The sequence below is a fragment of the Aptenodytes patagonicus genome, chromosome 3, assembly GCF_965638725.1.
Source record: "Aptenodytes patagonicus chromosome 3, bAptPat1.pri.cur, whole genome shotgun sequence".
Classification (NCBI taxonomy): Eukaryota; Metazoa; Chordata; class Aves; order Sphenisciformes; family Spheniscidae; genus Aptenodytes; species Aptenodytes patagonicus.
In genome coordinates, this window is record NC_134951.1 from 124472601 (window position 1) to 124499372 (window position 26772).

The 26772-nt window shown below is 39.7% G+C and overlaps 1 protein-coding gene across 3 annotated transcripts in view; it reads left to right on the plus strand.

The window, feature by feature from the left end:
* Positions 1-5365: 5365 nt before the first annotated feature.
* The window catches only part of TASP1 (taspase 1), an 87383-nt gene continuing 65976 nt past the window's right edge, over positions 5366-26772 (plus strand). For all 3 annotated transcript variants that reach the window (XM_076335071.1, XM_076335072.1, XM_076335074.1), the window contains exons 1-6: positions 5366-5397; positions 9040-9257; positions 11038-11105; positions 12693-12761; positions 20557-20677; positions 22141-22225. In XM_076335071.1, the coding sequence (XP_076191186.1) occupies positions 9113-9257; positions 11038-11105; positions 12693-12761; positions 20557-20677; positions 22141-22225 (488 nt within the window). In that variant the 5' untranslated portion in view covers positions 5366-5397; positions 9040-9112. The remainder of the gene's footprint in view (positions 5398-9039; positions 9258-11037; positions 11106-12692; positions 12762-20556; positions 20678-22140; positions 22226-26772) is intronic.

Below are 26772 nucleotides of genomic sequence, written 5' to 3' on the forward strand. Positions count from 1 at the left end.
TGCTACCTGCAAAGATCAGCCAGTCTTTCAGGGGGATTAATAATGTGTATCTGAGTGGATTGATTCCAGCCTTTACAATGGCCTTCAGATGCTGTTCTCCTTTTGCATGCAATAATTCAGATAACAATTCCTGTTTGTATTTGTTGGTGCATTCAGCTTCTTTTTCTGTTGACTGTAGAAATGAGTTGCGAAGTTCCTCAACTAAACTGGAACGGTCGATACAGGGCTGTATTTCTATGTGCTTGCCTTCCCTGCCCTCCCCCCCCCCCCCATGGCCACTTGACAGACAAATTCTTTGTTAAAGTGTTAAAGTTGTCTTGACTTGATTAAGGTTGTCCTCTCATCTGGGTCAAAAGGGATAGGAAAGGGATGTGAGTCTTCTCCTCCTCTACTGCCTTTTCTCAGCATCTCTGTCCTTTAACAGGTGTCCAAAAGTACTGAAACCTCCCAATCCAAAGGTTCAACTATTTGTTGCCTGGAATACCTTCTTTTGTAAAGCAGAGATAAAGTGGTTTTGTGAGGTCAGGACCTCTTTATTCAAAACAGCTCTCCTGTTGCCCCACAAAAAAGCTAAAGAATTATTAGAAAGGAGATCTAAACTGTGATGAAAAGCCTGCCTTTCTTGTCGCCTACTATTAAATATTCTCCTTCATTGCACCTGAAGGCTACAGCTTAGCATCTCCCAACTCCAAATTCTAGTTGCCTTGAAGTGAAGTAGCTGAATTACTTCGCTATAGGTTTGAAGAAACCTATAAAAACCTAATAAAAATCAGCAGTCCTGGAGGGTTGTTACTAGCAGAGGTATCAAATGGTCTCTCCCTTTTCTTTGTACTTTGTCCACATCATTGTAACGAACTAGTATGATGTCTGAATGTATGTTGTCAGATACGTGGGCCTGATTTGACAGAACCTCATCGATGCATACTGTGTTGCCTAGACTTACTCAAAGAATCATAGAATCATAGAATCATTGAGGTTGGAAAAGACCTCTAAGATCATCAAGTCCAACCGTCAACCCAACACCACCACCCACTAAACCATGTCCCTAAGCGTCTCATCTACTCGTCTTTTAAATACCTCCAGGGATGGGGACTCCACCACTGCCCTGGGCAGCCTGTTCCAATGTTTCACCACTCTTTCAGTAAAGACATTTTTCCTTACATCCAATCTAAACCTCCCCTGGTGCAACTTGAGGCCATTTCCTCTCGTCCTATCGCTTGTTACTTGGGAGAAGAGACCGACACCCACCTCGCTACAACCTCCTTTCAGGTAGTTGTAGAGAGCGATGAGGTCTCCCCTCAGCCTCCTTTTCTCCAGGCTAAACAGCCCCAGTTCCCTCAGCCGCTCCTCATAAGACTTGTTCTCCAGACCCCTCACCAGCCTCGTTGCCCTTCTCTGGACACGCTCCAGCACCTCAACGTCCTTCTTGTAGTGAGGGGCCCAAAACTGAACACAGTATTCGAGGTGCGGCCTCACCAGTGCCGAGTACAGGGGCACGATCACTTCCCTCCTCCTGCTGGCCACACTATTTCTGATACAAGAAGCTCCAAAGTTTATCTCTGCAAGGAATTTCCTCAGTGGAGGAACTGTAGGACACATACAGAGCATCCACCCTAGCCCAGTTTGACAAGACTTTATACTCCCGAGTCTGAAACGGGAGTTGTTGAGGCAGCAGGGAGAGGTTGGCCTTCATCTTGTTTCCCTGAGCTGAGGCAAATGATTTTGCTTGGCATGGTGTTAGGCAACTCGCTGAGTTTAACAGCAAATGCATACCCCTTGCACATAGCTCCTAACTGAGTGTCGCTCACGCCTCCGGAGCAGAATGCTTCTCAAAATCCTGGTCAAAGGAGAAGTTTCCAGCTGTGTTGTGTGAAAGTGCTTCTTGTAGGGGTGCGCTTGTACCAGCGTGAATGTCCGTGGGTCTGCCTGGCTGCAAAGGCATTTAAATTCTTCTTACTGAGCACATGGGATCACCCCACTCAACGTTTGGTCAAAAAAAACCCCAGAAGTATCCACTCTCTGAGCTTTTCTTTCAGGAAATGGAGGGTGTCAGTATTAAAACAATACTTTAAGTTCCAAGAAGTAATTAAGCGGTGGCATACGTGCCTGCATTCTTACCTCAGATTTTATTTAATTAATGGTTTCATTATAGTACAGCAAGTGAGATGAAGCCTCACTGAAGCCTCTGGGCTTGAACAGCCACTTTCATTCAGAATAAATTAAAGCAGCAGGTAAGCTCTTGATCAAATTAGGAAGTAAAACTAGTAGGGTCTGCTTCAAAACACAAAGTGCAAGAAGAAACAGAACAAAACCAAAACCAGGCATTAAAACACAGCTGGAAACTTTGTAAAAGGAATAAAGGAAGCCTTTCACTTCAAACCTGTACGCTGAGGAATGATTTAGAGAATGAGATCACCTTTTTATTGGAGTAGCACCACAAATCTAGAGAAGAGCGAGGACCAGAAAATAAGAAAAACCAAGAAATATTTGGCTAGTTTGGAAACTGTCACTGGCGGCAAGGAACAAGTTAAGTAGAAGCATCAAAATACAAGTGAAAACAGACATTTGGATTTGAAACCGAGTTCTCTTGGAGAATGGGGTAGGACCAAACATTGACGATGTTTTTAGCTTCCCCCCTAAAGAAAGAAGGGCTCCGTGATCACGCTGTCCATCCATCAGTCTGTCAGCCTACCTTCGTAATTTGAACCTGCTGGCCAACTTCAAGGAGATTTGACAGAAGGGTCAAGTCAAAATATGTGTAGCTCAGTCAGCCACATGTTGTGCTGCCTCTTTCTTAGCCGACAGACAGGAGAGGTGGACAGAGAAAGGGAAAACGGGGGGCGGGGGGCAGAAGGTACACAGGACCTTATACAGGACATAGAGGTGAATGCACAAGGTCAAATCAAAGCTTCTTTGGTAGTGGCCAACGCAAGTGCATTGCAACACTTCCACACAACACCCTCCCTTTCCCCAAACACCAGATCGTCCTAGCGCAAATATAACTATTGCCATCTGAAAGGCAAAAAAAGTATTTTGTGCAATCTCCTTGGTTCACCTCAGCATCACTGTCAAGAATAACGAGGACTTTTAAAAAGAAAAAAAAATTGGCAAGAGCAACTCGCAACTGGGATTTGGACCTCACGTTAAAATCTGTGAAAGGAGGCCAAAGATTTTTGAAGGGTTTGTGGACTTCGCATTATTTTGTTGTAGTCTTATCCAACAGAAGAGGAAGCACCTGGTAACATGGAAGACGAAAGCTGATCTCCATAAGCCACATAGTTTTGTGTGCCAAAAACGTGTGTTGAAAAAGGAGACTCGCATTTGTTCTTCACGTTTTTTTGCACCGTTAAAAAAATTTAAGGCTGGTCTTTGGGAAAAAAAAAGTTGATAATACAAAAATTAATGGAAGCACATTGTTATTTATTGGGAAAAAAGCCATAAAAGAGGTTTCTGTGATTATAAGGCAGGCCAGAAAGGAGCCTCCTGAATGCCTGGGGAAGATCCTACATAGGAAGATAAGGACACAGTGGAGATGGAATAAATTCTGGGGGTAAAAAGGTTAGTTTCCAGATTTTTTATTTGGTTCTCGACAGTTCAGTGCTCAAGTTCCTGTTAAAGTTTAATATACAATATAATTTGTGTACAACACGGTGGCCACAGGCTAAAATGTATTCACTACAACAAATGCAAGTTGAGACCAAATTATGTTTGTCTTACGCTTCTTACCATCATTACCATGTAAGTAATCCATTACTAGTTATTATTTGCTTTGAAACGTGTTTCGGCTAGTGAATGAAATTGGTGTCGGAGGAAGTTCTGTAGAAACTTGATTTGTAAAAATCCCCTTTCAAGAAGCAGTTTGGCTGAAGCAGGTGATTTCCTGACAGCTTGTTTGCAGAGAACGAATGATACTGTCCACTGTGGCAGGAACCACTGCAACAGTTACACGCTGTGCTCGCTTGTAGGAAAAGAAAAATGGGGAGGAGTTGAAATCTGTTTCATCTAGAGGGCTCAGGAGAATCTTTTATATAAAATATATCCTATCACTTCTCACGTTAGAGCATGAGCAAGAGATCAGGGAAACCTCTTCAGTGAATTCTGCAAAAAGAAAACTGTCTTGATCTTTTAAAAATTTTACAGTTTCAACTTGAAAAAGCTGACCTTTGCAAATGTACATTTGAGGTGTCAGCTAAGATAAATGTACTCTACAATGTAAGTAACTCCATTAAGGGCATCTGGTCTTGTTTCACAGTCCTACAAAGAAGAGGTGCAGGGGCTGTAAGAGTTGAAGGCACGTTAGGAACAGTACACAACGTGGACTGGCATACATGAAGTGGTGCACACGTATGCAGCTGGTTCCCAGAACTGACGGTAATGATCATCGGAGAAGGTATGAAGGAAATGGGATTTAGATGTGGCTGCCCCCGTTCCTGGGAAGGCAGCTTTAGAAAGCGACACCAGCAGAGTTTACAAGTCTCCTTCAGAACAAAGAAGGCAGAAATTTACAGGAAATATTTAATATTCCTGTAACAGTACACAGAACTCAAATGCCCACTGAAGGAAGGAGATGCAAAATAGCCAGTCGGTGTCAAGATTTCCTGAAAAATACCTATTTGTAATCAGTGACGTCTGTCTTATTCAGGGCAGCCACCTATGTCATGCACCTGCTGGGAGCGAGCTAACAAAACCTATACAAATCCTTAATGCAAAACCCATCAGACGCTGGTCTGCTTTTTCATTAGGTTTTGCTCGGTGGAAACAGTCGTTTGTGAGGAAGCTCCCCAGAGCGAGGGAGAGGAGAGCGGCCCGAAGGCCCAGCAGCCCGGGAGAGGGCCGGGAAGCGGGCCGGGGGCCGGCGGGGCAGAGCTGCTTCCCAGGCAGGTGCGCGCGCCGCGCCCGCCTCCCCCCCCTCATCGCTCGCCACAGCCCCGGGCCCGGCTCCCCCTCGCCCGGGCGGCGCCTTCCCCTCGGGGAGGCCGCGGCCGCCATTTCCCCCACCCCGCGGGGAAGCCGCTGGCCGCCACCCGCTCTCTCGCAGGCGCCCCCCGAGCCCCCCCCCCCCCCCCGGCCGGCAGCGCCCGCCTGACGGGCGGTAAGCAGGCGCGGAAGCCGCTCCGGCCCGGTCCGCCCAGCCTGAGGGGGGAAGCGGGGGCGCCCTGCCCCTTAGCTGCAGCCACACCGCCTTCCCCCGGGCTGCGCCGCCGCCCCGCTTGGTGTTCCCGCGGCAGCTGGCGCGGCATTCGCCTGCCGAAACGCCAATCGGCGCCTGCGCCATTTCCGCTCGCCTGGCTCGCCTCGCCCAATCGGAGGGAGGCGGTGGGCGGGACGCCTCATCCTCACCGAGGCAACGGGCGGGCGGACGGTTCCGGGTGTGCGCGAGGCTGACGGCGGTGGAGGGTGAGTGCTTCGTGCCTGGTTCCGCCCTGCCCCGCCTTAGCCCGCCGATCCCCGCCTCTCCCCGGCCTGTCCTCTCCCACCTCCCCGCGCTCGCTTGTCCTCCCCTCGGGGCTCCGCGGGCGGCGGCGGGGCGTAACGGCCGCGCCGGGAGGCGGCCGCGCGGGCTCGAGCGGTCCCGCGCGCCGCCGCCGGCGGGGGCTCCCCTGGGTGACGTCACCCCCGCCGCTGCGGCCCCACCTCCCGAGGGGGAGGCGGCGCCCCCGGCCGTTGCCACGGCGATGCCGCGGCCGGCGGGGCCCGGCGGCGGCTCCCCGGGCGGCGGCCGATGGCCGTTGCCTCCCGGAGGGGGGTAACGGGGCGGAGGGTGCGCCGGCCTGCGCCTCCTTCCCGCCGTGCGGCCGCCCCCGGCCTCTTCCGCCGGGCAGGCGCGCGCGCCTTCCCGCTTGTGGCGGGGGTTTCTGCCGCCGTGCCAGCGAGGGGCCGCCCGGCCCTCCCCGGGGGGGCTTCGGTGGGGCGGCCGCGGCCGGTCTCGGCGAGGATTTTTTTCCAAATAAAAGTTTCTTTTCTACTTTTGTTTCGTGGCTGCTGGTTGCTCGTTTCCTCGTCAGCTTCTCGGCTGCCGCTGCTCGCTCTCGGTTGTCGAAGCGTTCCCATGCGGGCCCTGGGCTGCTCGCTCGCGGGGTTAAGCGCTTTCCTCTCGCCCTCTCGCTCTTCGTCCTCCCCCCACCTCAGGCCTCCTCCTGTAAAACCCGAAAGCTCTTAAAACCAAACTCTTCCATATTGCCGATATTGAGACGGCGACATCGGTGCGTACATCTCTTCCTTCCTTCCTCCCTCCCTCTGCCGCGTCTGTAAGTTTCTGTGCAGTGAGCCTTAGGCAGAGCTTCGAGCCTGGGGGGAATGGTGAGGGTCGCCTCTCGGCTGATGGAATAGCTGTGGCGTCTGTGGCAAGTGCGCTGAAAGGCTGAGCAACTCTTTCTGCGTTGGGTGTCACACTCAAGTTATTTACACTTTTCTGAGTGCCTGTGTAGGATTCAGTGTTACTTTTTCAGTGCAGTAAGTGCTTTGGGCTACTTTGGTTAAAATCATTACGGTTCACGTTCTTCAGGAGTCGAACGAGAGTGTATTCCTCCCCTATTTCTGTAGCTGTACAGATGTGGAACAGAGAACTGTGTAACAAGGAGGGATGAGATCAGAGGTGATGAATGTATGACAGCCAGGAAAGAGAACAGATAAACCCTAGACGAAGCTAGAAAGGGAAAGGTTGGGTCCAACGGGAGCTTACAAAGTGGAAGCAGCAGGTTTGTGAGTGAAACTTGAAAAGACTTGAAGAACGGTTTGAGATGGAAGGGGTTTGACAAAACTGAGTTGATGTGGCGGAAGCGTTATGAACTATAGAAGATTATTGAGATAGGTTGACTATACGTTGTCTGGTGGAAAATAAATGCATCCTCAGACCCGAGTGTACGTAAAGGCCTAATTAGGGATTTCAGTCTGGGGTTATGCTATCAGTTAGTCTTTAAGTGGCATCTATATCTTCATTTTCAAAAACGATTGAACGACCGTCATTATTACTTTCCCTACCACCACACTACATCTTCCATTTCTACAAGAATATAGGTTCCTTACTCGCTCCTCTGTCGTTTTACTTAAGGCTTTGTCATGCCCCTGCTGCCGTAATGACATTCTGTGTGGTGCAATAAGATGCAGCAAAGCGGAGTTTGTAGGAAACGGACTGTGTTTCAGCTTGCTGCCTGTACCAACGGCTGCTGGAGCTTTCTTCATTATTGTTAGCAAAAAGGAAGTAAATGCAGTGATTAGGACTTTAATTTTAGCTCTGAAGTTTATACAGGAGACCATTACAATTGGATGTGGTCCATAAAGGCTTTTTCTCTACGTAGAGTTTATGTATTGTAGTGGTCTTTCATTTTGTATAAATATATATACTTATAACAATAAGTTCATATTTAATTTTAAAAGAGAAATTTATAAATATATGAAGGTACCTGTATACGTTTAACGTCTAAGAAAAAATGAGTGAAAATAAGTAACTTCCTAGAAAGCTGTGCTAATTTTCGTTATTGAAAGGATGGTTGTGGTAGACCAGCAAATTTGTCTGTTCTGTGCCAGTGCTGAATCTTGCTAAACATCATTTGCATTGTTTTGGTTGTTTAAACGGAGTGGTATTTAATTACTGGAATAAGCCATATAGCGTTTGCAAAATCTGTGGTTTAAATCCTGTGTATTAGACATCTGATTTTTTTCGCTTCTATTCACTTTCTAGTATTCTTAGGTACAAGTAGTCCCTTTTGAGGTGGTAGGAGTGATAGACATCATATTGGAATATCTTAGTATGTTATAGAGGTTTTCTCCATTCCTGCATTAACACTATATGCTTTTTTACTTCCTGAATTAATTCAACATGTAGAATGTCTCTGTTTTTCATTTTACCTGTTGAACTAGAGAAACAGTTTTGTGTCAGGATTAACATGTATTACGCTGTGGATAAGAGGAGCAGTAAATACGGTGAATTTGTTTTCTGACTCCGGAAAAATACATAGTTCTGTACTATAACTTGGGAGCTTTTTTGTTTTGTATACTAGAAAATACTGACTGTTTTCCCATTAATTTTCTATAAACATTAAATTCTATAAACATCTTTAGGGTTAAGTTCAAAACTAAATAGGGGTACTAAATTATTTGAGATCGACTTAAGCATGTTGTGGTTCACTAATAACCATGGTAGCTATCCTTACACTTACCTAGGCAAACTTTCTTTCACTGTTTTAGGCTTATTTGGCTTTTTTTTTTTAAATACTTTGCCATAAAAAAAAAGTTAATTTCTTTTTTTCTTCCCCGCCTGCAAATTAGTGGAGAATAATAAGGGTAAGGGGTGAAGAAGTGTGGAAGAGTAGGAGTTCATTATAGGATCTTAAACAGCTATTTCCTGCAAAAGAAAGGAAAAGGTATGGCATTTTCAAGTGTTACTCTCATGCTACAATTCTCTGGAGCACATGTTCGTAACTTCTTATATGACTATTGAATTTGTGTTAATGCACGGATTCTACATCCCCTACATAAAACGTAGACACAAAATCACGCAGGCAGATGCCAGTATGCGATTTGAGGATAGGAGATTGTGCCGTGCAACCATGTATACTGTCTTTCAGCTTTTGCCAGCATTGCTACAGCGCTGCTTAGGACTTTCCACACAAGCAGGGAACAACACTTTTAAGAAGTAAAGATTGTGGCTATGGAGCATCATCACATTAAAAACTAGCTAGGCATGATGGGTGGAGAAATAAGTTGTACTGCTGAATAAAAGGAGACCATGGAAAGCAGCTTTCTCTCAGTCATGGGCAAGCCTTATATCAACAATTCCCTACAATGTCTGGAAAGATGATTAGGTTCAAGTTAAGTCGTAACGAAAAGGCTGCTTTCAACTTGCAACATGGACATTTGATTATTTTAAGTCTCATTAATACCGTTAGCTAAGGAAGAGGCAGAACTTAGAAGGCCTTCTTTCAAGAGGCATATTCTCCTTCTTTCAAACCTCTCTTCCAAAAGTTCTTTCTGAAGTTATTTGTGTGAAATTCATCTCTTGAAATCAGTATCTAACGTATGCATGTGATTTGGTTTTAGGATGATTCCTCTCCAGAGTTTATTTCTGAATGGAAGGATGCTCTTTTCCAGTAGAAGATGGTGATCCTAATGTATGATCATGGAGAAGGGGATAAGTTCAGTAGAAGTGTTACCTTCCAAATCGTCTCAGGTTACAGCTGTAAAAGTGGTGGTCAAAGAGCCCGAAACAAAGCAAACCCAAAGAGGGAAACGAGTGGGATTTGTGCTTGTCCATGCAGGTAAGATGCAGAAGCGTAACAGCTGGAATGGAAATAGTGCGTATACAAACTAAATACCAACAAAAATTTTATATTGGCTTTGGACTACTAGTATGTTAATGAAGTGACATTAACTTTGGGTGTAAATCTGGGAGTGGAGAGTTTGATTGGAAGTTGCATTGGCTTGGAGGATCTTGGAAATTGATAATAAAAATGTAGGTTTTTGGGTGTTCAGAACCGTAGGGTTTTTTCCTCCTCGACAAAGAAAACCCCAAACAAAATCCCTAAATTAAATGGTCATAAAATGTCGAATTCTGCAGTTACCTGCTAAGCTTGGGAAATCTACAAAACGTGAGAGATCTTTCAGTCTATTTCCTTCCCCTACAGAAAGATCAAACATAGCTGTTTCATTACTGACAGTTTTTTGTCTAGCTTGTCTGTAAGGACAGTCTAGTTAAGACTTTTTGAAACCTCCTTAGGCTGTTTGTTGCAGAACTTCACTTTTTTTACCCTTCTGAAAGTTTTCCTCCAAGTCTCTTTTTTTTTATATTGTTCATATTTAAGTGAATTACTATTTATTTTTTCCACATGTAATGAAGAGGTCATCTACTCAGATGTGATACAAAAATGATGTGTTATGCGTGTCTTGTTCATAAATTCTCTTCTAATAGGTTCTTTCTTAAATACTGTTCATCTTGAAAATATTAGCGATGCTTATATCTGACTATATATTTGGTTGTACATATGTGTGATGACATGAGGTGAAATTGAGCAAAGTAGCCTGGTGACATCTAAAGCATTTGAAAAACCAATATGCTACTTGGTTTATAAAATCCTTAAGGTAAAAAACCTAAAAAAACCTCAAAGAACTGATTTTGGGTTGATATTTGATGACCCTGGTATTCTGTTTTAAGAGCAAAGAGAATTGTTCAATGTTGTCTTTTACTGGGTTAGTTTACTCTGTCTAAAACTCTTTTTCTTTCACTAGTAGTGTTAAAACTTATTTTCTTAGATTCCTCAAAGCTAACATTTCTAGAGGTGAGGAAAGGGAAATTGAGATAAATACAAGCATATTTTTCAAGTTCAAAAACCAAGAAAACAGAAGAAGATGGAATTTAAATATCAGTGTGCTAGTCTTGTCTGTTATTTTTCTGATGCTATACTTAGTTGAATAGTGGGCACTGATAAATTTTTCAGGTATGGAAGTAGGGGGCAGTGGCTACAAAACAGGGCAAAGTTGTTAGATGCAACAGGATAGACATAAAGCCTGAAAATGAGAAAAAGGTGAAAAAAATTGTATGATCTTTATTTCCAGGAACTCTCCTGGTTCTGAAGCAGGAGTAATGAGCTCTAAACATGTAGCATAAACACGAGAAGATGAACAGAATGGTAATTGCAAACTTGCAAATCAGCAGTAAAAGGAAAATTGGAGTTTGACTTAAACTTTTTGACTTAAAGTTTTTGCCCAATGATGGACAATAAATAAAAAAGCTACACTGGAAATCATCCAAGAATGAGCAAAACTGGAACCTCTTGGAGAATGTTTATAAGAACAGATTGTATGGCGCTAAGATTTATACCTGTACGCTTCTGCATATTTGCTCTGTATCCTGTATTTTACTGAGTGTATTTGAATTAAGTTGGAACGCATAAAGTTGTCAATCATTGATACAAAAAGGAAATGCCAATGTAATCCCGAATAAGGAAGGCTGTATCTGTCTGTGTCTTAATTCTTTATGCGAACTATAGGCTGTAGTTTGACAGGTAGTATAATCCTCTTTTCCTTTTGCCTTAACTGTAGGTGCAGGTTATCATTCAGAATCCAAAGCTAAAGAATACAAGCATGTGTGCAAAAGAGCCTGTCAGAAGGTATGTCTCACCAGCTCCACAGTCTTGTAGCGGGTGTACAAGAAATGTATTCGGTAGCACTGTCCCTTCAGTTTGAATGGGCATATCTGGGTTTAGCTACTCAGGCTGTATGCATTTCTAGAGGAAAAATGGAGCAGCGACAGTGAACGTGATACCGAGTCAATAGGTTGCATGGCCATGAGGTGCAGCAACATTCTCATCAGTGGTGGCAAACAGCAGACGCCAAAGGAACAGTGGGGGAACAGGAGAAGGTCGCAGTGGTACCTACACGGAGTAGTCCTACAGCTTCCTGCGCTGTTCCTGAGGCTCTGGGATTTCTGGAGCTAAATGTGGTGTCTGGATTTTTCTTTCATCAATGTCTACTCTTTTTGGGATTTGTTTAAACTCTAGCAACCAGATTACTCCGTGAATGCAGGGATTTCTTTTCTTCTTTTCTTCTTGATCGCTCTTAACTTCTTAATAGGAGGGGAGGTAGAAACAGGAAAAAAAAAAACCCAAAATCAAAGCCCTCTTTCCAAAGCTGGAAAGGGAGAAATGGCAAGACTTTAATTTCCATTGAAATTACATTTTTTTTTTTTTTTTTTTCCTCCTCCAAGAACTTAGCTTTGGAACTGGCAAGTCCTGTCTACTAAGTGTTGAATGAGAAGCTGGAAGACCTGTCTCCAAAATTTCTAATGCCTTTTGCTTTCTCCAGGGAGAAGGAGCTGGGCAGCTTGGCAGGCTTTTTAGAGGAGTCTCAGAGTTGGCCTCTGATAATTATCACTTCATCTTACAGTTCTGTTGCTCAATCCTAATACCGATCTAATTTTGTAATGAGAAGCCTCAAAGATCATCCAAACTTAACACTAGCTTCATTAAAGTTGTGCAATAGCCCTGATGATACTCATTTTCCAGCTAATTATGTGTGAAAAAAGGTTGTTTGCTGTTGAATTTAAGTTTAATTTGAGATTCCGTTTGGTTCCTTAAGCTAGGTAGCCAACATAAATAACTTATAAGAAGAACAAACAGTCGCAGGTTTGTCTTCCGACTGAAGATGCAGCCGTAGTTGTTTTCTGGGGTTCCCCGAGAGAACTTGACTGTAAGGTCTTGTCCAGTATGGATCTAAGAAATAATATTAGAAGTTCATTTCTGTGTGCATACATAATTTGAAGATAACGTTATTTGATTTGTTTTCATGTGTTGGCTTTTAGATAAGCTTACTTGTAGGTTCTGTTCAGCTTCATGACAATTGCCATATATGGTGCTAGGAATTTCTGTTGAATCTTGGAAGGAAAAATAGAAACTTCTTGACTGAAACATTAAGTGTCCGAGGACACCAGGTATAAGAATTTATTTTGCTATAAATTTGACCATGCAGGAATCTGCTGCTAAATGCAGTGTCGCGATGTCGGAGTAGTAAAATCATACCTTCAGATCTGTCCTCACATGGTGCCTACTGACTAGTTCCAGTGCCTCTTGTTTTTATGTCCTCTTACATTTTAAACTAATTTGGTGAAGATTTTGTTTTGTACAGGACTAGGAAAATGTAGGGCTTAGTCGCAGAATATTAGAATTTCCTAATCTTCAACTAAAAATTCTGTTTTACAGGCAATTGAAAAGCTACAGGCTGGTGCTCTTGCAACAGATGCAGTGACTGCAGCACTTATAGAATTAGAGGTATGAATTTCTGACTAGTAGTAAATATGTCTCTCGGATACATTGCCAGATTTTTCTGTAGGAAGGTATTAATTCAAATGGGAAATCGACCAAGATTTCCATTTTTGTGCTACGCTAATTTTATCTTTTCCTTTTCTGCTATATTTTGGAGTAAATTTAGTTAAAGACTTTCTAAAAATGCAAACTGAATAGAAGTTGTCTAGTTGGTGCAATTTGGTTGTCATCTTAGGTATGCCTTATCAGATAATCTTTAACCTTCAAGAATAAATACAGTCGTGAAAGACTTATTGAACACTTTGTAGGGAACTTTATATCTGACTTACCGAGTTACAGGCAGACTGCACTGGCTCTGCTTCTTAGATAGGGAAAAAAATCATGCTACTGGTCACATATGTTAACTAGAAATTCTAGGATAAGCCCTCATTCCTTTTGTTTGCATTAATATCTCACACTGAGTTATGTTTCATTTCTTGAAATTATGATCCAAAGAATTTAGATGTAGTTAGTCTTTAGTAGTTCTATTAACACTCTCATGTAGTAATTAGGTTGAGGTAACTGTCTCTGAGTATGATATCCGGGGTTGTGTTACTCATACCTTTTTCGGTTCTTCAGGATAATTCTACAAAAGTGATTGCATAAATTTAATGCTGCTTGTCTCTCCATCCAATTAAAGGACTCTGTGAAAATTAAGTAGAAATTTTAAGTTCTCATTTGTCCTACAACATACTTTTGCTACGTGCTTAAATTAATGCAGTTCCCAAAGGCTTTTTTTCTTACTTTTTTTAGTTTGTGTCTGTATGATCTCTGATAAGATAAGAGACTAGAAGCAGGCTGTTCAGGGAAATGTGACTTCAGTGTAAGATAATGCATTTTTCTGATTTTTATGACAAAATCTGTGTAGAAGAATAGGACAAGTAATGCTTTCATTTCAAAATGGTACTTGTTAATTAAGATAGAAAATCTTGATAATCATAAAGAGATGAGCAGCTGTTTGTGAGGTTTTTGGAAAAGTGTTTTTCTGTAGTGGTGAGATTTTTATAGCATCTGACTTCAGTGAAGGGTCCTTATGAAATGATGTACAAGAGAGTAAAGCTAAAAGAATTTCTGGGATATAAATGAGGCAGTTTGGTTATTGTCCCAGGTCCACTAATCCCCCATGGCAGTAATGATTGAAACAGGTATTCCTCTTCTCCTGTAAGGAGTAACTGCCTCTTCCTCTCCAACTTTATTAGTAAAGAAGGAAGGCAAGGTAAGTGTTGTGCTGTAAAAATAATTTCCTGGGTTTGGAATTTATGGTGGTATTCTGAGAGGATTAGCAGTGGATTTGCTTACACACATGTTGGGAAAGTGTTAATTAACATACTTGATAGGGTTAGCGTAAGGCAGGCAGTATGTACTTTAATAATATGTGTTAGACATGCTGACTAGGAGCCAAGACTTGAGTCATACTTTTAACTTGGCAAGCTTCTTGGCTTTCAACAGTACTTTTGGTCTCCACTGAACTGTTCAAATACGCTTTCATGTGTTATCTTACACATTAGAATATAGCTAGGTGAAAACAAAAGGTATATCTCTAATGGAATTATTCATAATGCACTTCCATAAACTAACTGAGGCTGCTGTTACTCCACAAGGTTGTTCTGTGTGTCAGTTCTCTCCTCAGTGGGGGGAAAAAAAAAATAATCTACTTTGTGTTGTGATTTTTTTATTGTGTTCCTGAGCTACACACAAGAAAACATATTTTAAGAAGCTTAACAGTTATATATCTCTTTGCAGCTGTGCCTGGGGTAAATATTTTATCTGTTTTTGTTATCCCCAAGAGACTTTTCTTCTTTTACTTTAGTAGACTTAAATACTCTGAAGTGACATCTGTGTAAGAAGTTAGGGCTTTAAGATGAAATTAAAACCTTTTTATGAAATTACTCCAATCGGCAACCTTTTTCTTCTCATCTGTCTTGCTATTATCGTGGTGATGCCTGCCATCATTCCACTTTCTGGTTTTATAATTGTCTTAGGTAGTATTTTGATGTGTACTGTTGCACAAAACCTATTTTTTTCCTTTTTCCTGTTTTTAAGATTAAATATTATTTTCTTTAGGTTCTGCTGCTGTCATTAGTGTAATTATTGGCTTTCATTTATTTATTGATTTATATAACCTCTTAATTGTGGGTTGTTCTCTCTGTTACTGGGATAAAGAATATTTGGTTTGGGATTTGGGCTTCTTTTAAATTAAAGTACATAGCTGTGCAGTTACATTGAGGAAAAATCAAAGGTATACTCAAAACAGAAAATGGTATGGTTTGCAGTGGCAGTTTTTTGGATCTGGTATGAAAAATTCCAAAGTGTTAGACTGTCAGCTTTCAAAATGTTGAAAGGTTTGTATCTGCTCATATCTCATACTGAACACCACCTCCAGACATCTCTGTCATTTCTGGAGCTACATCTTCTGTTCTAATTCTGATGTTTTTCCTATTGCTCTATGGAAAACAGAAGCTGCATGTGGCAAGTCAATAAAGCAAACAAAATAGTTTTTCTCATCAGTTACAAAATTTTAAGGGTAAAAATGTAGGTTTGTATGTTGACTGTCGCTGTAATGAGCTATCACTACCCTTTTGTTTATGCAGGAAAAAATAGCGTCTTTTCGTAAAGTACTTTAGCATTTTGAGTTGGCAAATACATAGCGAAAATCTGTATGAAAACAATGTTTGTTTACATGTCTCACTGTAATGCAGATTAAGATACAGAACAACAAGAGTTTGTATAACATGTCATAACAGATTCCATTGTGGAGTACTGTTTGTAACTTCTTGATATTTTGGTTGCTGTAGAACACATTGCTGTGCTTTTATCTGAAATATTTAATCACTTCTACAGTTCTCTGGGACTTTTAATGCTGTATTCCAAAAATCTGTAGTCTTTGCAAAGCACAAATATCTTTTCGTGGAAGTGTCACAAAAGATGAATTTTTTTCCTCAGTTCCGCTCAATTACACAACTCCTATTACACAGAATTTCAGCTAATCCAAGAGGCATCACTTCAAAGACTTGTTGAGGCACAAGACTTGCTCTTGATCTTTTATGAGCAAACTGACAGTTTGCTTGTGGTATGCTGTCTGTTTTTTGTTTTGTTTTTGCAGGCTCTAAATGGAGAAAGAACAGCCTTTCTTTGTTGGACTATATGAATCTCAAGTGAACCAGTGTTCTGTGATTAAGATGATAATGCTAAAAGTTAACTAGAGAAAAGGTAGATTTCTTTCGCAAAGTAACAAGAGCAGCTGACCCAGAATACCGTTAAAATAGCTGTGCTGGTCTTCGTAAGCATCAGCTGTATTTGATAAGTTGATTAAAGGCAGTTATGTTTCCCAGTTTGTGAACTCTGTCATTGCAGAGAAACAAATGAACATGTTACCTCTTTCAGCTTTCGGTAATAAAATGGGTCTGGACAAGATGCTTCATAAGAGTCATCATTTACACTGTATGCTTCTACAAAGCATTATTGCAGTACCGTTGCTTTTTGCACTCTTGCTATCAGCCACCATATGAAGTCTGAGTTTCTCTTGAAACGCAAAGGGATTTGGGCAGCTTTTTTTGGCGGGGGAGGAGGTCCCTGTCCCCCCCCCTTAAAACTTGTAGTTTTCAACAAAACCATATGCTGATTGCATGGCTGGCTGGCTGTGAGAACAATGTGAAATTTCAAGCTTTTCTTTGACTATAGAGCACTTCAGAAAGTCAACTGTTCAGGTACTGGAGGCAAGAACATAAGTTTGTTGTAAAGAATGATGAAGATTTCAAACTTAGAAGTAGTCTAAGTTTATTAATACTGTGTGTAGATCACTTGTTTCTTTAATCTGACTTCAGTAGAATGTTCTTTATGAACATAATTTAAATTGGAAATTAATATGATCGATAGGGAAGCGGATGTCACGTTCTGGATTTCGATCTCCTTGCTACTGAAGTTGCTCAATTTACTTTGCTTTTTTTTTTGTTGTTGTTGTGGATCAATGCAAAGGATATTTTGAACCTGTTGGTATACTCAAGCAGTGGGTTTGCGTGGCTGTCAGCAAAATTTTGCAGTGAAAGAACTTGTTTCTTGTTGAATTGTTTTTTCTTTATTTATTAATTTTATAGTAATTAAGATTTTTGAATATACAATCTTAGTCCCAAGGACTTATCTTTAAAGATGAAAGCACAATGCCAGCGGCCTTGTTGTATTAAGGCAGTCGCCACAGATGAACTTTTAATGGGTAGTGAACTGGAAGTTGTTAATTCTAGTTAAAAGCAATACAATGATGTTTTGCAGCAGAGTGGCTAACAGTAATCTGTGACAAGGGTGTTCTTTGAAAACATTTGAGCTGGTGTAATTGAAAGGGACGTGACTCATCCTTGTAGACTATTACTTCTTGTCACTAAATTTCCACAGAAAAATAGATTTTAAAATTACAGTGTGTAAAAAAGAAATGCCTGTAGACTTTGAATCCCTTTTAAAAGTTGCAAATAAACCATGGCCAAAACTGTATCGAAGATGGATGGAATGTTCTTTAATGCATGTTGAAAATAGAGCATTTTAACTATTTGCCTAGATGTAATTCAGGACTATTAGTGTTACAGTGTTGAGTAACTTCTTCAAGCATTCCAACTTTGACCGCAGCTAGAAACTTCAGCATGCCTGTGTTTGCTGCCAGAACATTTATAAATACATCTTGAAGTAAAAAGGATTCTAAAACCAAAAATGATACCCTTGGTAGTCTGAGAATTTTTACAAGATGGGTGACAGGAAAATGAAACTCTTGTTTCACGTCTTAAAGCTTTGTATTATCTCCTTTGCTACAGGTGTACGTTGTAAGTTAGAGATACTTCAGTGGTGGAGTAATTGCCAGGTAGTCTAGTATTTTTCACATAATTGAAAGCTTATGTTTTGTTAAAATGCTTTGAATAGCCATTTGTTTGTCTTTTCCTCTTCTTTTTTACTTTTCCATGGTAGTAGGAAAAGGTAGGGCTTGCTGTTAACATGCAAAGCTCATGCTTGGTTTGCTTTCTTGTCTTTTTTCAGTCTCCTTAGAAATATAAAGGCTGATCTCTGCTTGTGTTTTTAAATAAAAGTATATTCCTGAAGATACCTTCTGTATTATAAACCTTTCCCTCCTTTCCCTTCCTCCCTCTTCCTGGATACGTGCTTTGATTGGGTTCTTCCCCATCCTATGGTAGTCATGTAGTTCTTGTAGTACTGCATTTTTCTGTCCGAGGGTATGAAGAGACTGCTTCAGTTAGCTCAGTTTATTTTTGTCCCCCTTTGACAGCATGCACGCTTCTGTTTTAATAATGTTTCTGCATTCCTTGAAGGTTTTGAATTTTCATTTCAAAATACACCTTAATTTTCATAAGTGGTGTTCCTCCATTTGTATATCAGAGTCTTGAAATCTTTTGGTCAGACTTTGCAGAGATTAATGCTTTCAAAAAGAGATGTATTTGTGTGGTGTATTTCATGTCCTTGCCTATTCATAGAAGTAGGTGTGAATGTCTGTTCCCATTTTTTATAAAGGTTTTTCCCTGCCTCATTTCAAAGGCTTTATATCTCATCTCAGAGACACTCAGGTAGGTATCAAAAATTCCATGCGTTCACACCCAGTTCCTGCACTGTCTAAAGCTGTTGTCAGATCATCTTTCAGATCTGTGAAGTTAGAGTAGACCATCTTCCTCTTGGAAATTCTGAGACCATCTTCTTAACTGAGTGCGGCCTGATTGTAAAGCTAAGTAAAGCTCCACAGAAATTTTGAACAGGTGCTTGGAATTTGGACAGCACTAGGAGTAAGCATTGTTCATCCTAACGCATTCCTGTTTTTACTTTGTCCTCCAAGTACCTTTCACCGTTCACGTTCAGATTCCTTCCATCGCTTCTCTGCTCCTTTTGTTCTAAACTTCACTGACTTAATTTTCTTCATACTTACAGAGCCTGGGGAGCAATGAAGTCAGTTAAGCCAGCGGCTGCTCTGCAGTCTTCCACCTTTTCAAGTCCATCATCTTGGCAGCCTTTTTTAAATCATATTCCCACCCCCGCCTACCCTTCTAGGGAAAGTTATTCCCTGTGCACTAAACTGCAAGCATTTCTTTATCCTAAAATCTTTTCAAATGTACTTATTTGCTGTGAGGCGTAGCCGTCAAAATGAACAACACAATGAATATACACAGTGAATTTGAAGATCTGTTGTGGTGTTGGGATAAAACAGGATGGGATAAAATGGGATAAAATCTTGTGCTGCTACTTGGATGCATAAGGAAAAAGCAGAAAATAAAGATGAGTACTATAAAATGAACATGGAGAGATTACAGTCTGTTTCGTGATTATGTATTAACCATGTATTATGTATTCATGATTCTTCAGGAAGATAGCGTTTTGGTGACTCAAACACTAAGAACACTTTAAATATCTCTGTAAATTAGAATCAACATCTTGCAAAACAGGTTTTGAATTTACTCACTACTTGTTCATGTGAAAGTTAACAAAAACTAACTAACATCAAATTTATTTTTCATTTCTGTGTTCTCTTTCTTTCGTTTTCTTGTATTCATTACAAATTAGTATGTACAAAAAAGAACCAGTTCACTTAACATTTAAGACAGAACTTTGAGCTGTTTCCAGTAGATTTGTTTCCCGATTCAGCTTTTATTACATGTACTGTAAAAGTATCACCATCTAATTTCATTGACGTGTTCACATGTGGTTTATTCAACCATTTTTCTTCGTTGCATCAGGTTGTTACGCTGTTGTAATAAAAACAGATATGAAACTCTGAAAGCATGCAGCATCTCTCTGAAATTTTACTGTTTGGCTGTTCTGGGCTGTTATCTTTGTCCTGTGCTCATTTTGTGCTTGCATCTAGAAAGGAGGGGATTATATTGAGCGGGCAGTGAGGCTCCTGAACTGTGCTACTTTGAAACTTCGTGTTTTTAAAGTCATGGGGATGCTCTGATGAAACGGGGGGGCAAAAATGGGTGTTTTGAATTCTAGCATGAAAAACTTCTTGTTTGAGAACCTTGAGTTTGCAAAAAGCTACAGAAGGTGCTAATAAAAAAGGAGTTCGGTTTTTAATTAGTTTATTGAATGTTGTTCCATACTTTCTATGAAATACATCTTGGTTTTTATTCAAGAAACTTCCAGACCGCAGTAATGACTGTCCTTATGCTAATGATCAAATAGAAATTTTACAAAGTGAATTGTTACCGATGCCGATTCTTTATTTCTGCATGCAGAGCTGCAATCGTAGGCTTAGAATGTTAACGAAAGGTACAGTTCTGTTTTGCTGCTGTGTCATACTTAAGAGTTTCAAAGGTAGACTGTGGTCTCTGCAGTGATTATTAGATGTTACTCAGATGTTACTTGACGGGTTAGGGACCAAATGAAGTGTGTATTTTGGGGGAGGGAGGGAGGGGGAGATTTTCACTCGTGTTACAAGGCTTTTGCTTGCATATAAATGATCATCTTAAATTGTTGGGTGATTGGTTTTTATATCAGCACATTATTACACTTGAGATATATCACACCCTATAAAGGGTGTAAGGTATCCATTAAAGTAATTTGTTATTAGCAATTAATTTGTTATTAATTACTAATAATATTATTATATCCATTATTAGTAATTAGCCCTGTTCAAATTGTTGTTGTTTTTGTTGTGGAGGATTAAACTACTCGAATCAGAAAGTGCACTGCACCAAGATCAGTGTCATCAGATCAGTTATACAAAGGTTTTGATCTAGTCTGTTATGGATGTGGCCTTATAGTGTTTTGTTCTTACTTCTAGGATTCTCCTTTTACAAATGCAGGATTGGGGTCTAACCTAAACCTTCTGGGTGAGATAGAATGTGATGCCAGTATAATGGATGGAAAGTCATTAAATTTTGGAGCGGTTGGAGCACTGAGTGGTATGTTAACTACGTATTGTAAAGCTAACCACTGATTTAAGTGCAAAGATCAATTTTGTTCTTTTTTGTTACTTTTTTGGAGGGGGGGACATTGTAAATACTTCCCTGTTTAAATAAAGTTTGCCCCCTTTAAAAAAGGGGGAGGCATTCCTGCTCCCTGCAATACTGTTTTGTGTTAATTTGCTTTGTGTAACATATTGTCTTATTAGTTCACTGATAATCCTTTGATGCAGAACGATTGTATGCTACTATACAGTATTCACAATGGGAGTGAGTTTGCTCAGACGAATTTGTAGAATGATAACTTTATAATAAAATGCAATTATTAAAAAAAAGATTACAAGCATTTAAATTAGGCTTTATATTTGTTTGTGTTCTCTGTCCCCTCGAAGAACTTACTGGTATATAATTCAATCATAAGGTCAATTGATACTTCGATCTCTTACTTAAGTTGGTCAAATTAGGATCCTAAGGGACCAAAGTTTCCTTTATAGTGTCAGAAGGCTATGCAGGGTGCTAGCCTCCAAACTGAAGCCTCTCATGTATTCTTGAGAATGGGCAGAGCTGCTCATCTGTCAAGCTGTTTGCTTGGGACATAAAATTTCTGTATACTGTAGATTTTTTTCATTATAATTTCTCTCACGTGATCAGTTACATTTGGATTTATTTTGTGTGTTACTGTTATAAGGTTAGATACATTTGCATATGGGACTTAGTTAATCTGAGAATTAATGCGCTTCTCTTTTTTTGTCTAGTTTTAGCTTTCAGTACAAAACAAATATAGGTATACAGTCCCAAATAGGGGTTGTTTAGGTTTTGTCCTAAGTACATCGAACAGCCTTAACTGTTACTATTGAATAGCTTTTCTGACAACATTTCAAGCTTCGTTCTTTATCCTAGAATAGTTCTAAACTGTGGTAATAACTTCCTCATGTAGATATAAATCTAAAATAAATAGTAAAATTAAGTGTTTCAAGGCTTGTTTGTTACAAAATGTATCCTTCCAGTCATGGGGAAGGAGGAAATGAGGGAGTGAGAGAAAGCTAAGCCTGAATCCTATAATCCCTCTTCTGGCCAGATAGATCCAAATGAAAGCTCTTTCCATCTTGAAAAATTAATGCTCATAAAACATCTTTGGCCTGTGGAATACTGTAGATACAATTTGAGATTTCTGTGGTAGGAGGTCGCTCCTAATATTTCAATAAGATTCTTTCTTTAAAAAAAAAATAAAAAAGGGGGGGTGTGTTGATTAGAAGGCTTTGTCACTACTGATAGGACACATGAAGGAAAAACTGATAAAGTTGGTATTAAATTGAAACATAACATAAGGTGCCTCTGAATGACTTGGCAAAGCCTTGGAAATTAAAGGAAGCTGTCTTCCATTGCCAAAATGAACACTACAATGCTATGTGGAAAAATATTTTAATGTTTTGTTCCCATTTTTTGCTAATTTTTCTTTTCAGGGATCAAGAATCCAGTTTCAGTTGCAAATAGATTGTTGTGTGAAGGGCAGAAGGGAAAACTCTCTGCTGGCAGAATTCCACCTTGGTAATTGCTTTGTTCTGCTTGACTTTACTTTGGTCTTTTGTCTCTACTGCATGCAATATTTGAAGGTTATATCTTATCCCAAGAAGGCTGGTGCTGTTTTACATACCAGTGATAATGTGCCTTTAAAAAGAAGATAAGCTTTGTTCTGTGATCTTGAAACATGTTGTGCACTTGATGAAGCTGTGGGTAGAATGAAGTATTGTGAATAGATGGCAACATCATTTTGCGATAATTTCTGTCTGTGTGATTATTTCCAGTTACGTCATACTGAATTCTTACGTTTGTTACTGTAGCGTTTTGAAAAATCCCTAAATACATCAAGATTAAAATGAAATTCTACTGCCTTTGCCTCCGTCTACCTTTAAAAAAAGCAACATAGTTTTTAACAAGTATATAAAAGAATCCTACTTTACTGCCTGTCTTTGTTGCTTTATTTTGTAGCTATAAGTGTGGAAATGTGCAGTGTTTAGTTAACTTCCTCTTATCTTAGCCAAAATAGGAAGTTATTTTAAAGATAGATTTAATAGTATTTACAACAACAGTGAAAACATGCACTCCTTTATTGAGATGGGTATAATACTTAGATGGAAGACATTACTATTAAATGCATAACAATTTTAAATATTATTGCATCATTTTGGAAAGAATCCAAGAAATGTGTCAGAAGTGATTGCTCTTAAAACCATCTTATTTTCATTAGCAGCTTAAATTGACAAGTAGAGAACTTGAATGATTCATTCATATTAATTGACTGCTATCCTCAGTTATCATACGTGTTGCTACCATTTGCTAACTAATGGACTACAGTATTTGCAGATGTATTAAACCAGCATTTATGTAGTTTAAAATATGTGTATTTAGATTCACAACTTTTACTTTCTTTACTATGTTATTCTTATTCTGTAAAATTAGCCAAATAGTCTGTAGCTAGATGGTATAGTATTCCAATTTAAACAGTGAGGAAAAGCACTATTTCAGCGTTCTGTCATGCTGCAAAGGAAGTTCATAGATCAGAAAAAGCCACCCTGAAACCAAACCATCAACAAGCAGATTTTGCTTTTAAAACTCTCTTCTTTAATGAAGAAAGAAAAGAGTAACTGTAGTTAGTGAGGTAACTTCTTTTTTTTTCGGAGGAGAAGTTTACTAAGGAATAGGAGCTTGAATTTCAATTGCTGTTAGTAGCTCATTTCTTCAGATGTCAGGAGAAAGCAGGGCTTAGCTGAGTTACATTGAAGAGAGTGTCAAGTGAGGTGGGGTTTTCTGGTGTTCCAGAACTAGTGCTGAAGTCAGCTACGGGAGCGAGCACTTGTGATTTAGTTTTGTCTGTATCATCACAGTGTTTTCTCGAATTGTTGTAAGGAAGAGCACTTGGGCATTTTAGCATGTTTGCTGTAACTTCATGACCTAGTTTATGCTGCTGCTATTTTAAAAATAACTGAATGGAAAAGAAACTGTATCCTCTTGCCCTCAAAGGACAAGACTAAATCTTTCAAACACTGTGCAAGGTCTTGGCTAACAGATGCTTTTAAAGACAAGGGAGCTCAAACTCTGGAGGCGAGAGGTGAACTGTCTTCGGAGCCAACACATACGGTTTATTGTGCAAATGTTGTGGACCTGAGTTACCTAATACATTTTTTCATTTCCTTTTTCCCATTCTGGATTTTGAATGTATATTTTATTAGAGCAAATTAGTTACCCTGGGAACAATCTATACTAGTGGTATATGATGGATTATGCTTTAGGCTTGCTTTGGTAGACGCTCCTGTACATACAGGGTATCCCAAGTTCAGAATGGGAGGCCTCACATTCATTGTAGGTGATGACTATTGACAATTTCATGCCTTGCCTTTCTGGCAGGGTTTGGCATGACACATTGTTGTTTTGGGACTAAAATACATTCCTGCACAAGCTGGGAATATATATAGTCAAATGACAAGAGAGCAGCTGTATTTTGGCATTCCTACCAAGTGTCAGGATTTTAGTAACTGATTTTTATTTGTAAAGATATGCAAGTTTCATCTTGTTTCTCATGGGCAAATAGTGTATTGGGGAATCTTCCAGATACTGCTTAGCCTAAGAACCTGTCTTGTTAAAAAAACCTAGTGGTAGAGACTGTTTCTATAGCATGATCTAAGCTAGCTTAATGTTTTTGGGCCAGAATGTTTGACACATGGCCACACAAGAAAAATTCAGGAACTGAGAGATCAGTAAAAGTGGCATTATGGAGATTCTTGTCTGTAAAAGAACAAATGGAGGCAGTTAGTTTGGCCTGTTTACTTCTGTTCAGCACCTGTTTTTATAGTGACAGTTCAAAACCAATTCAAAGTGGTACATTTCTAATTTTCAGCAGAAGAAATTCTAATGAGTGTGAATTAATTTATTCTGAGATGGTAAGCTTATTGGGAAGGAGTGATGAAGTGTCCTAACTGATGTATCCCATTTGCTGTAAATTGCTCTGTAGAGTGTGTCATTCCGGATCAATATATTGTTGTCTTGTTTAAGACACAGAATCCCACTATCCAAATTAAAGTTTAAAAAGTTTAAAGTAGAGAATCCCTGAATGCATGAGTGTGTTGTTTGAAACTTCTAAGGTCCTTGCATCTTTCTGTCGTATTTTATTCAGCTTGATGTTGTCAGGATTTTCTCTGCTTATGTATGCAGGAACAGAAAATACTGAACTTGTAAACGTTGCATATTATCATATAAGATATTCCTGTTCATTGTATAACTTTACAAAAGAAAGCACTATTATAATTGCACAATTACGTATGGATGGATCTTTGGAAGTGGTCTTTAGTCACAGAATAATGGATTAGATGTTTTGTAGTAATAAGTTTGAAGATTTTCTATTTCTTACACTGAAACCTTGACCTTCCTAAGGGAAAAGGCTTATTTACATCTGTTTACTATTAAGTGTAGATACATAAGGATTGCAGGATGGTACAAATACACCTAAATGTCTCCTTTCTTAGAACTCCTTAGAACTACTGATATCTAAGTTCATGTCTGTATCCCTTTTTCAGTATTAATAGTAACATATGGGAAAGAATCCCTTGTTAGGGGTTTTTTTCCCCCCCTTTGGGTATACAGGGATTTGTAATTGCTTCACAGTTTTACAGTACTGTAGGCAGGATATATACATTGTGTAACTTGTAGGGCAGCGCGTAGTCAAGAAAGTACCTAGAGTGAAGACTTGCACCACCTTTTATCTCTGTTCTATATTTCTTCAGAACAATTTCTTCTTTGTAACAGTGTTTTCAGAGTGATTGCTGCATTTTATAATAAATGTTACGAAGTGAGTTTGTTACGTTCAGGATCATCTTGACCATCTTTAATGAACCTCACCTTCTTCTGCCACTTCTGCTTAGCTTGGCGTGGCCTGTCTTAAATGGTCCTGTTTGGAGCAAATAGAACCAGGATAACCATGTTCTTGGAGAAAATTGCCTAAAACCCCCATTTTTAGAGACTTTTACTGGCATTTTCCGTTAATATGGTCTAGTTTGCCTGGAACTGGAAAGCACGTCCAAGCATCACCTCCTTGCTGAGAGGATGTTTTCATCTTCTGCGTGTTCTGAGCCTGTAACAACTAGAGAGTACTCTTCGTTTGATGTATTTGCAAGAAAGATCTTTTTATCCTGTTTGTACAGAACCAACTTTCAGAGTAGCAGAGCACAAACTCATTCATCCTTTGTTTTTGGGTTTCTGTCAGTCAGTGTTTCTGACTGATCTGTGCTATTCAATTTATCATATATAAAACTCCTAATATTTGAGCTTGATACTTTCTCCACCTACCCTTCCTTTCTGTGTAAATTGTTTTTTTGAATGGGAAGTGCTTATTCACTTCCTGAGAAAGTATTGTTGATAGAAAGCTTTTATTTTAAAGACCAAATCTTCTTTTAGTCAATGGAGAATACTACTTAATTAGGTTTGGCTATGGTTTGCATTTCTCTCTTACGTTAATGAAAGTGACAGGTTGTTTCTTGAGCCACTAGCTGGCCTAATAGGAGACGCTTGAGTTCTCCCAAAGTACCCAGTAACTTATTCTACAGTATCTTGCAACATGAACAATATATATCTGGAGCTGCACTAATGATGGTAAGAAATATGTATTTAACAATTCAAATTCTTATCTAGATAAACTTTTTTTTGAGACTTTTGTAAGGAAAGAGTGGACACACCTTTTGTATTGGTTAAGTTATAGAGAAGACAGAAAGTACCACCTCAAAATACTAGACACTGAAAGCTGCAGGTGTTGGATATAGCACTGTCAAGAAAACTTCCAACAGCATTAAAGCCAACAAATTTGCTGTATCAATAACATTCTCAGAAGCTGTAGTACTGTGTGGCCCCAGGGACTTCTTTGTAGCTGAAATAACTTCTTTAGCCTCAAATTCATAATTCTGGTATTTCTGTAAAACTTTTTGAAATTGCTGTAAATCCTCAGTCTTTACTTCTTGTGTCCACTAGGCAGTTGTTTTACTCTTATTTCGAAAGGGAGATATGAAGTTACAATTGGCAATAGTTATCCTTTACTGTGTTGCCGTTGT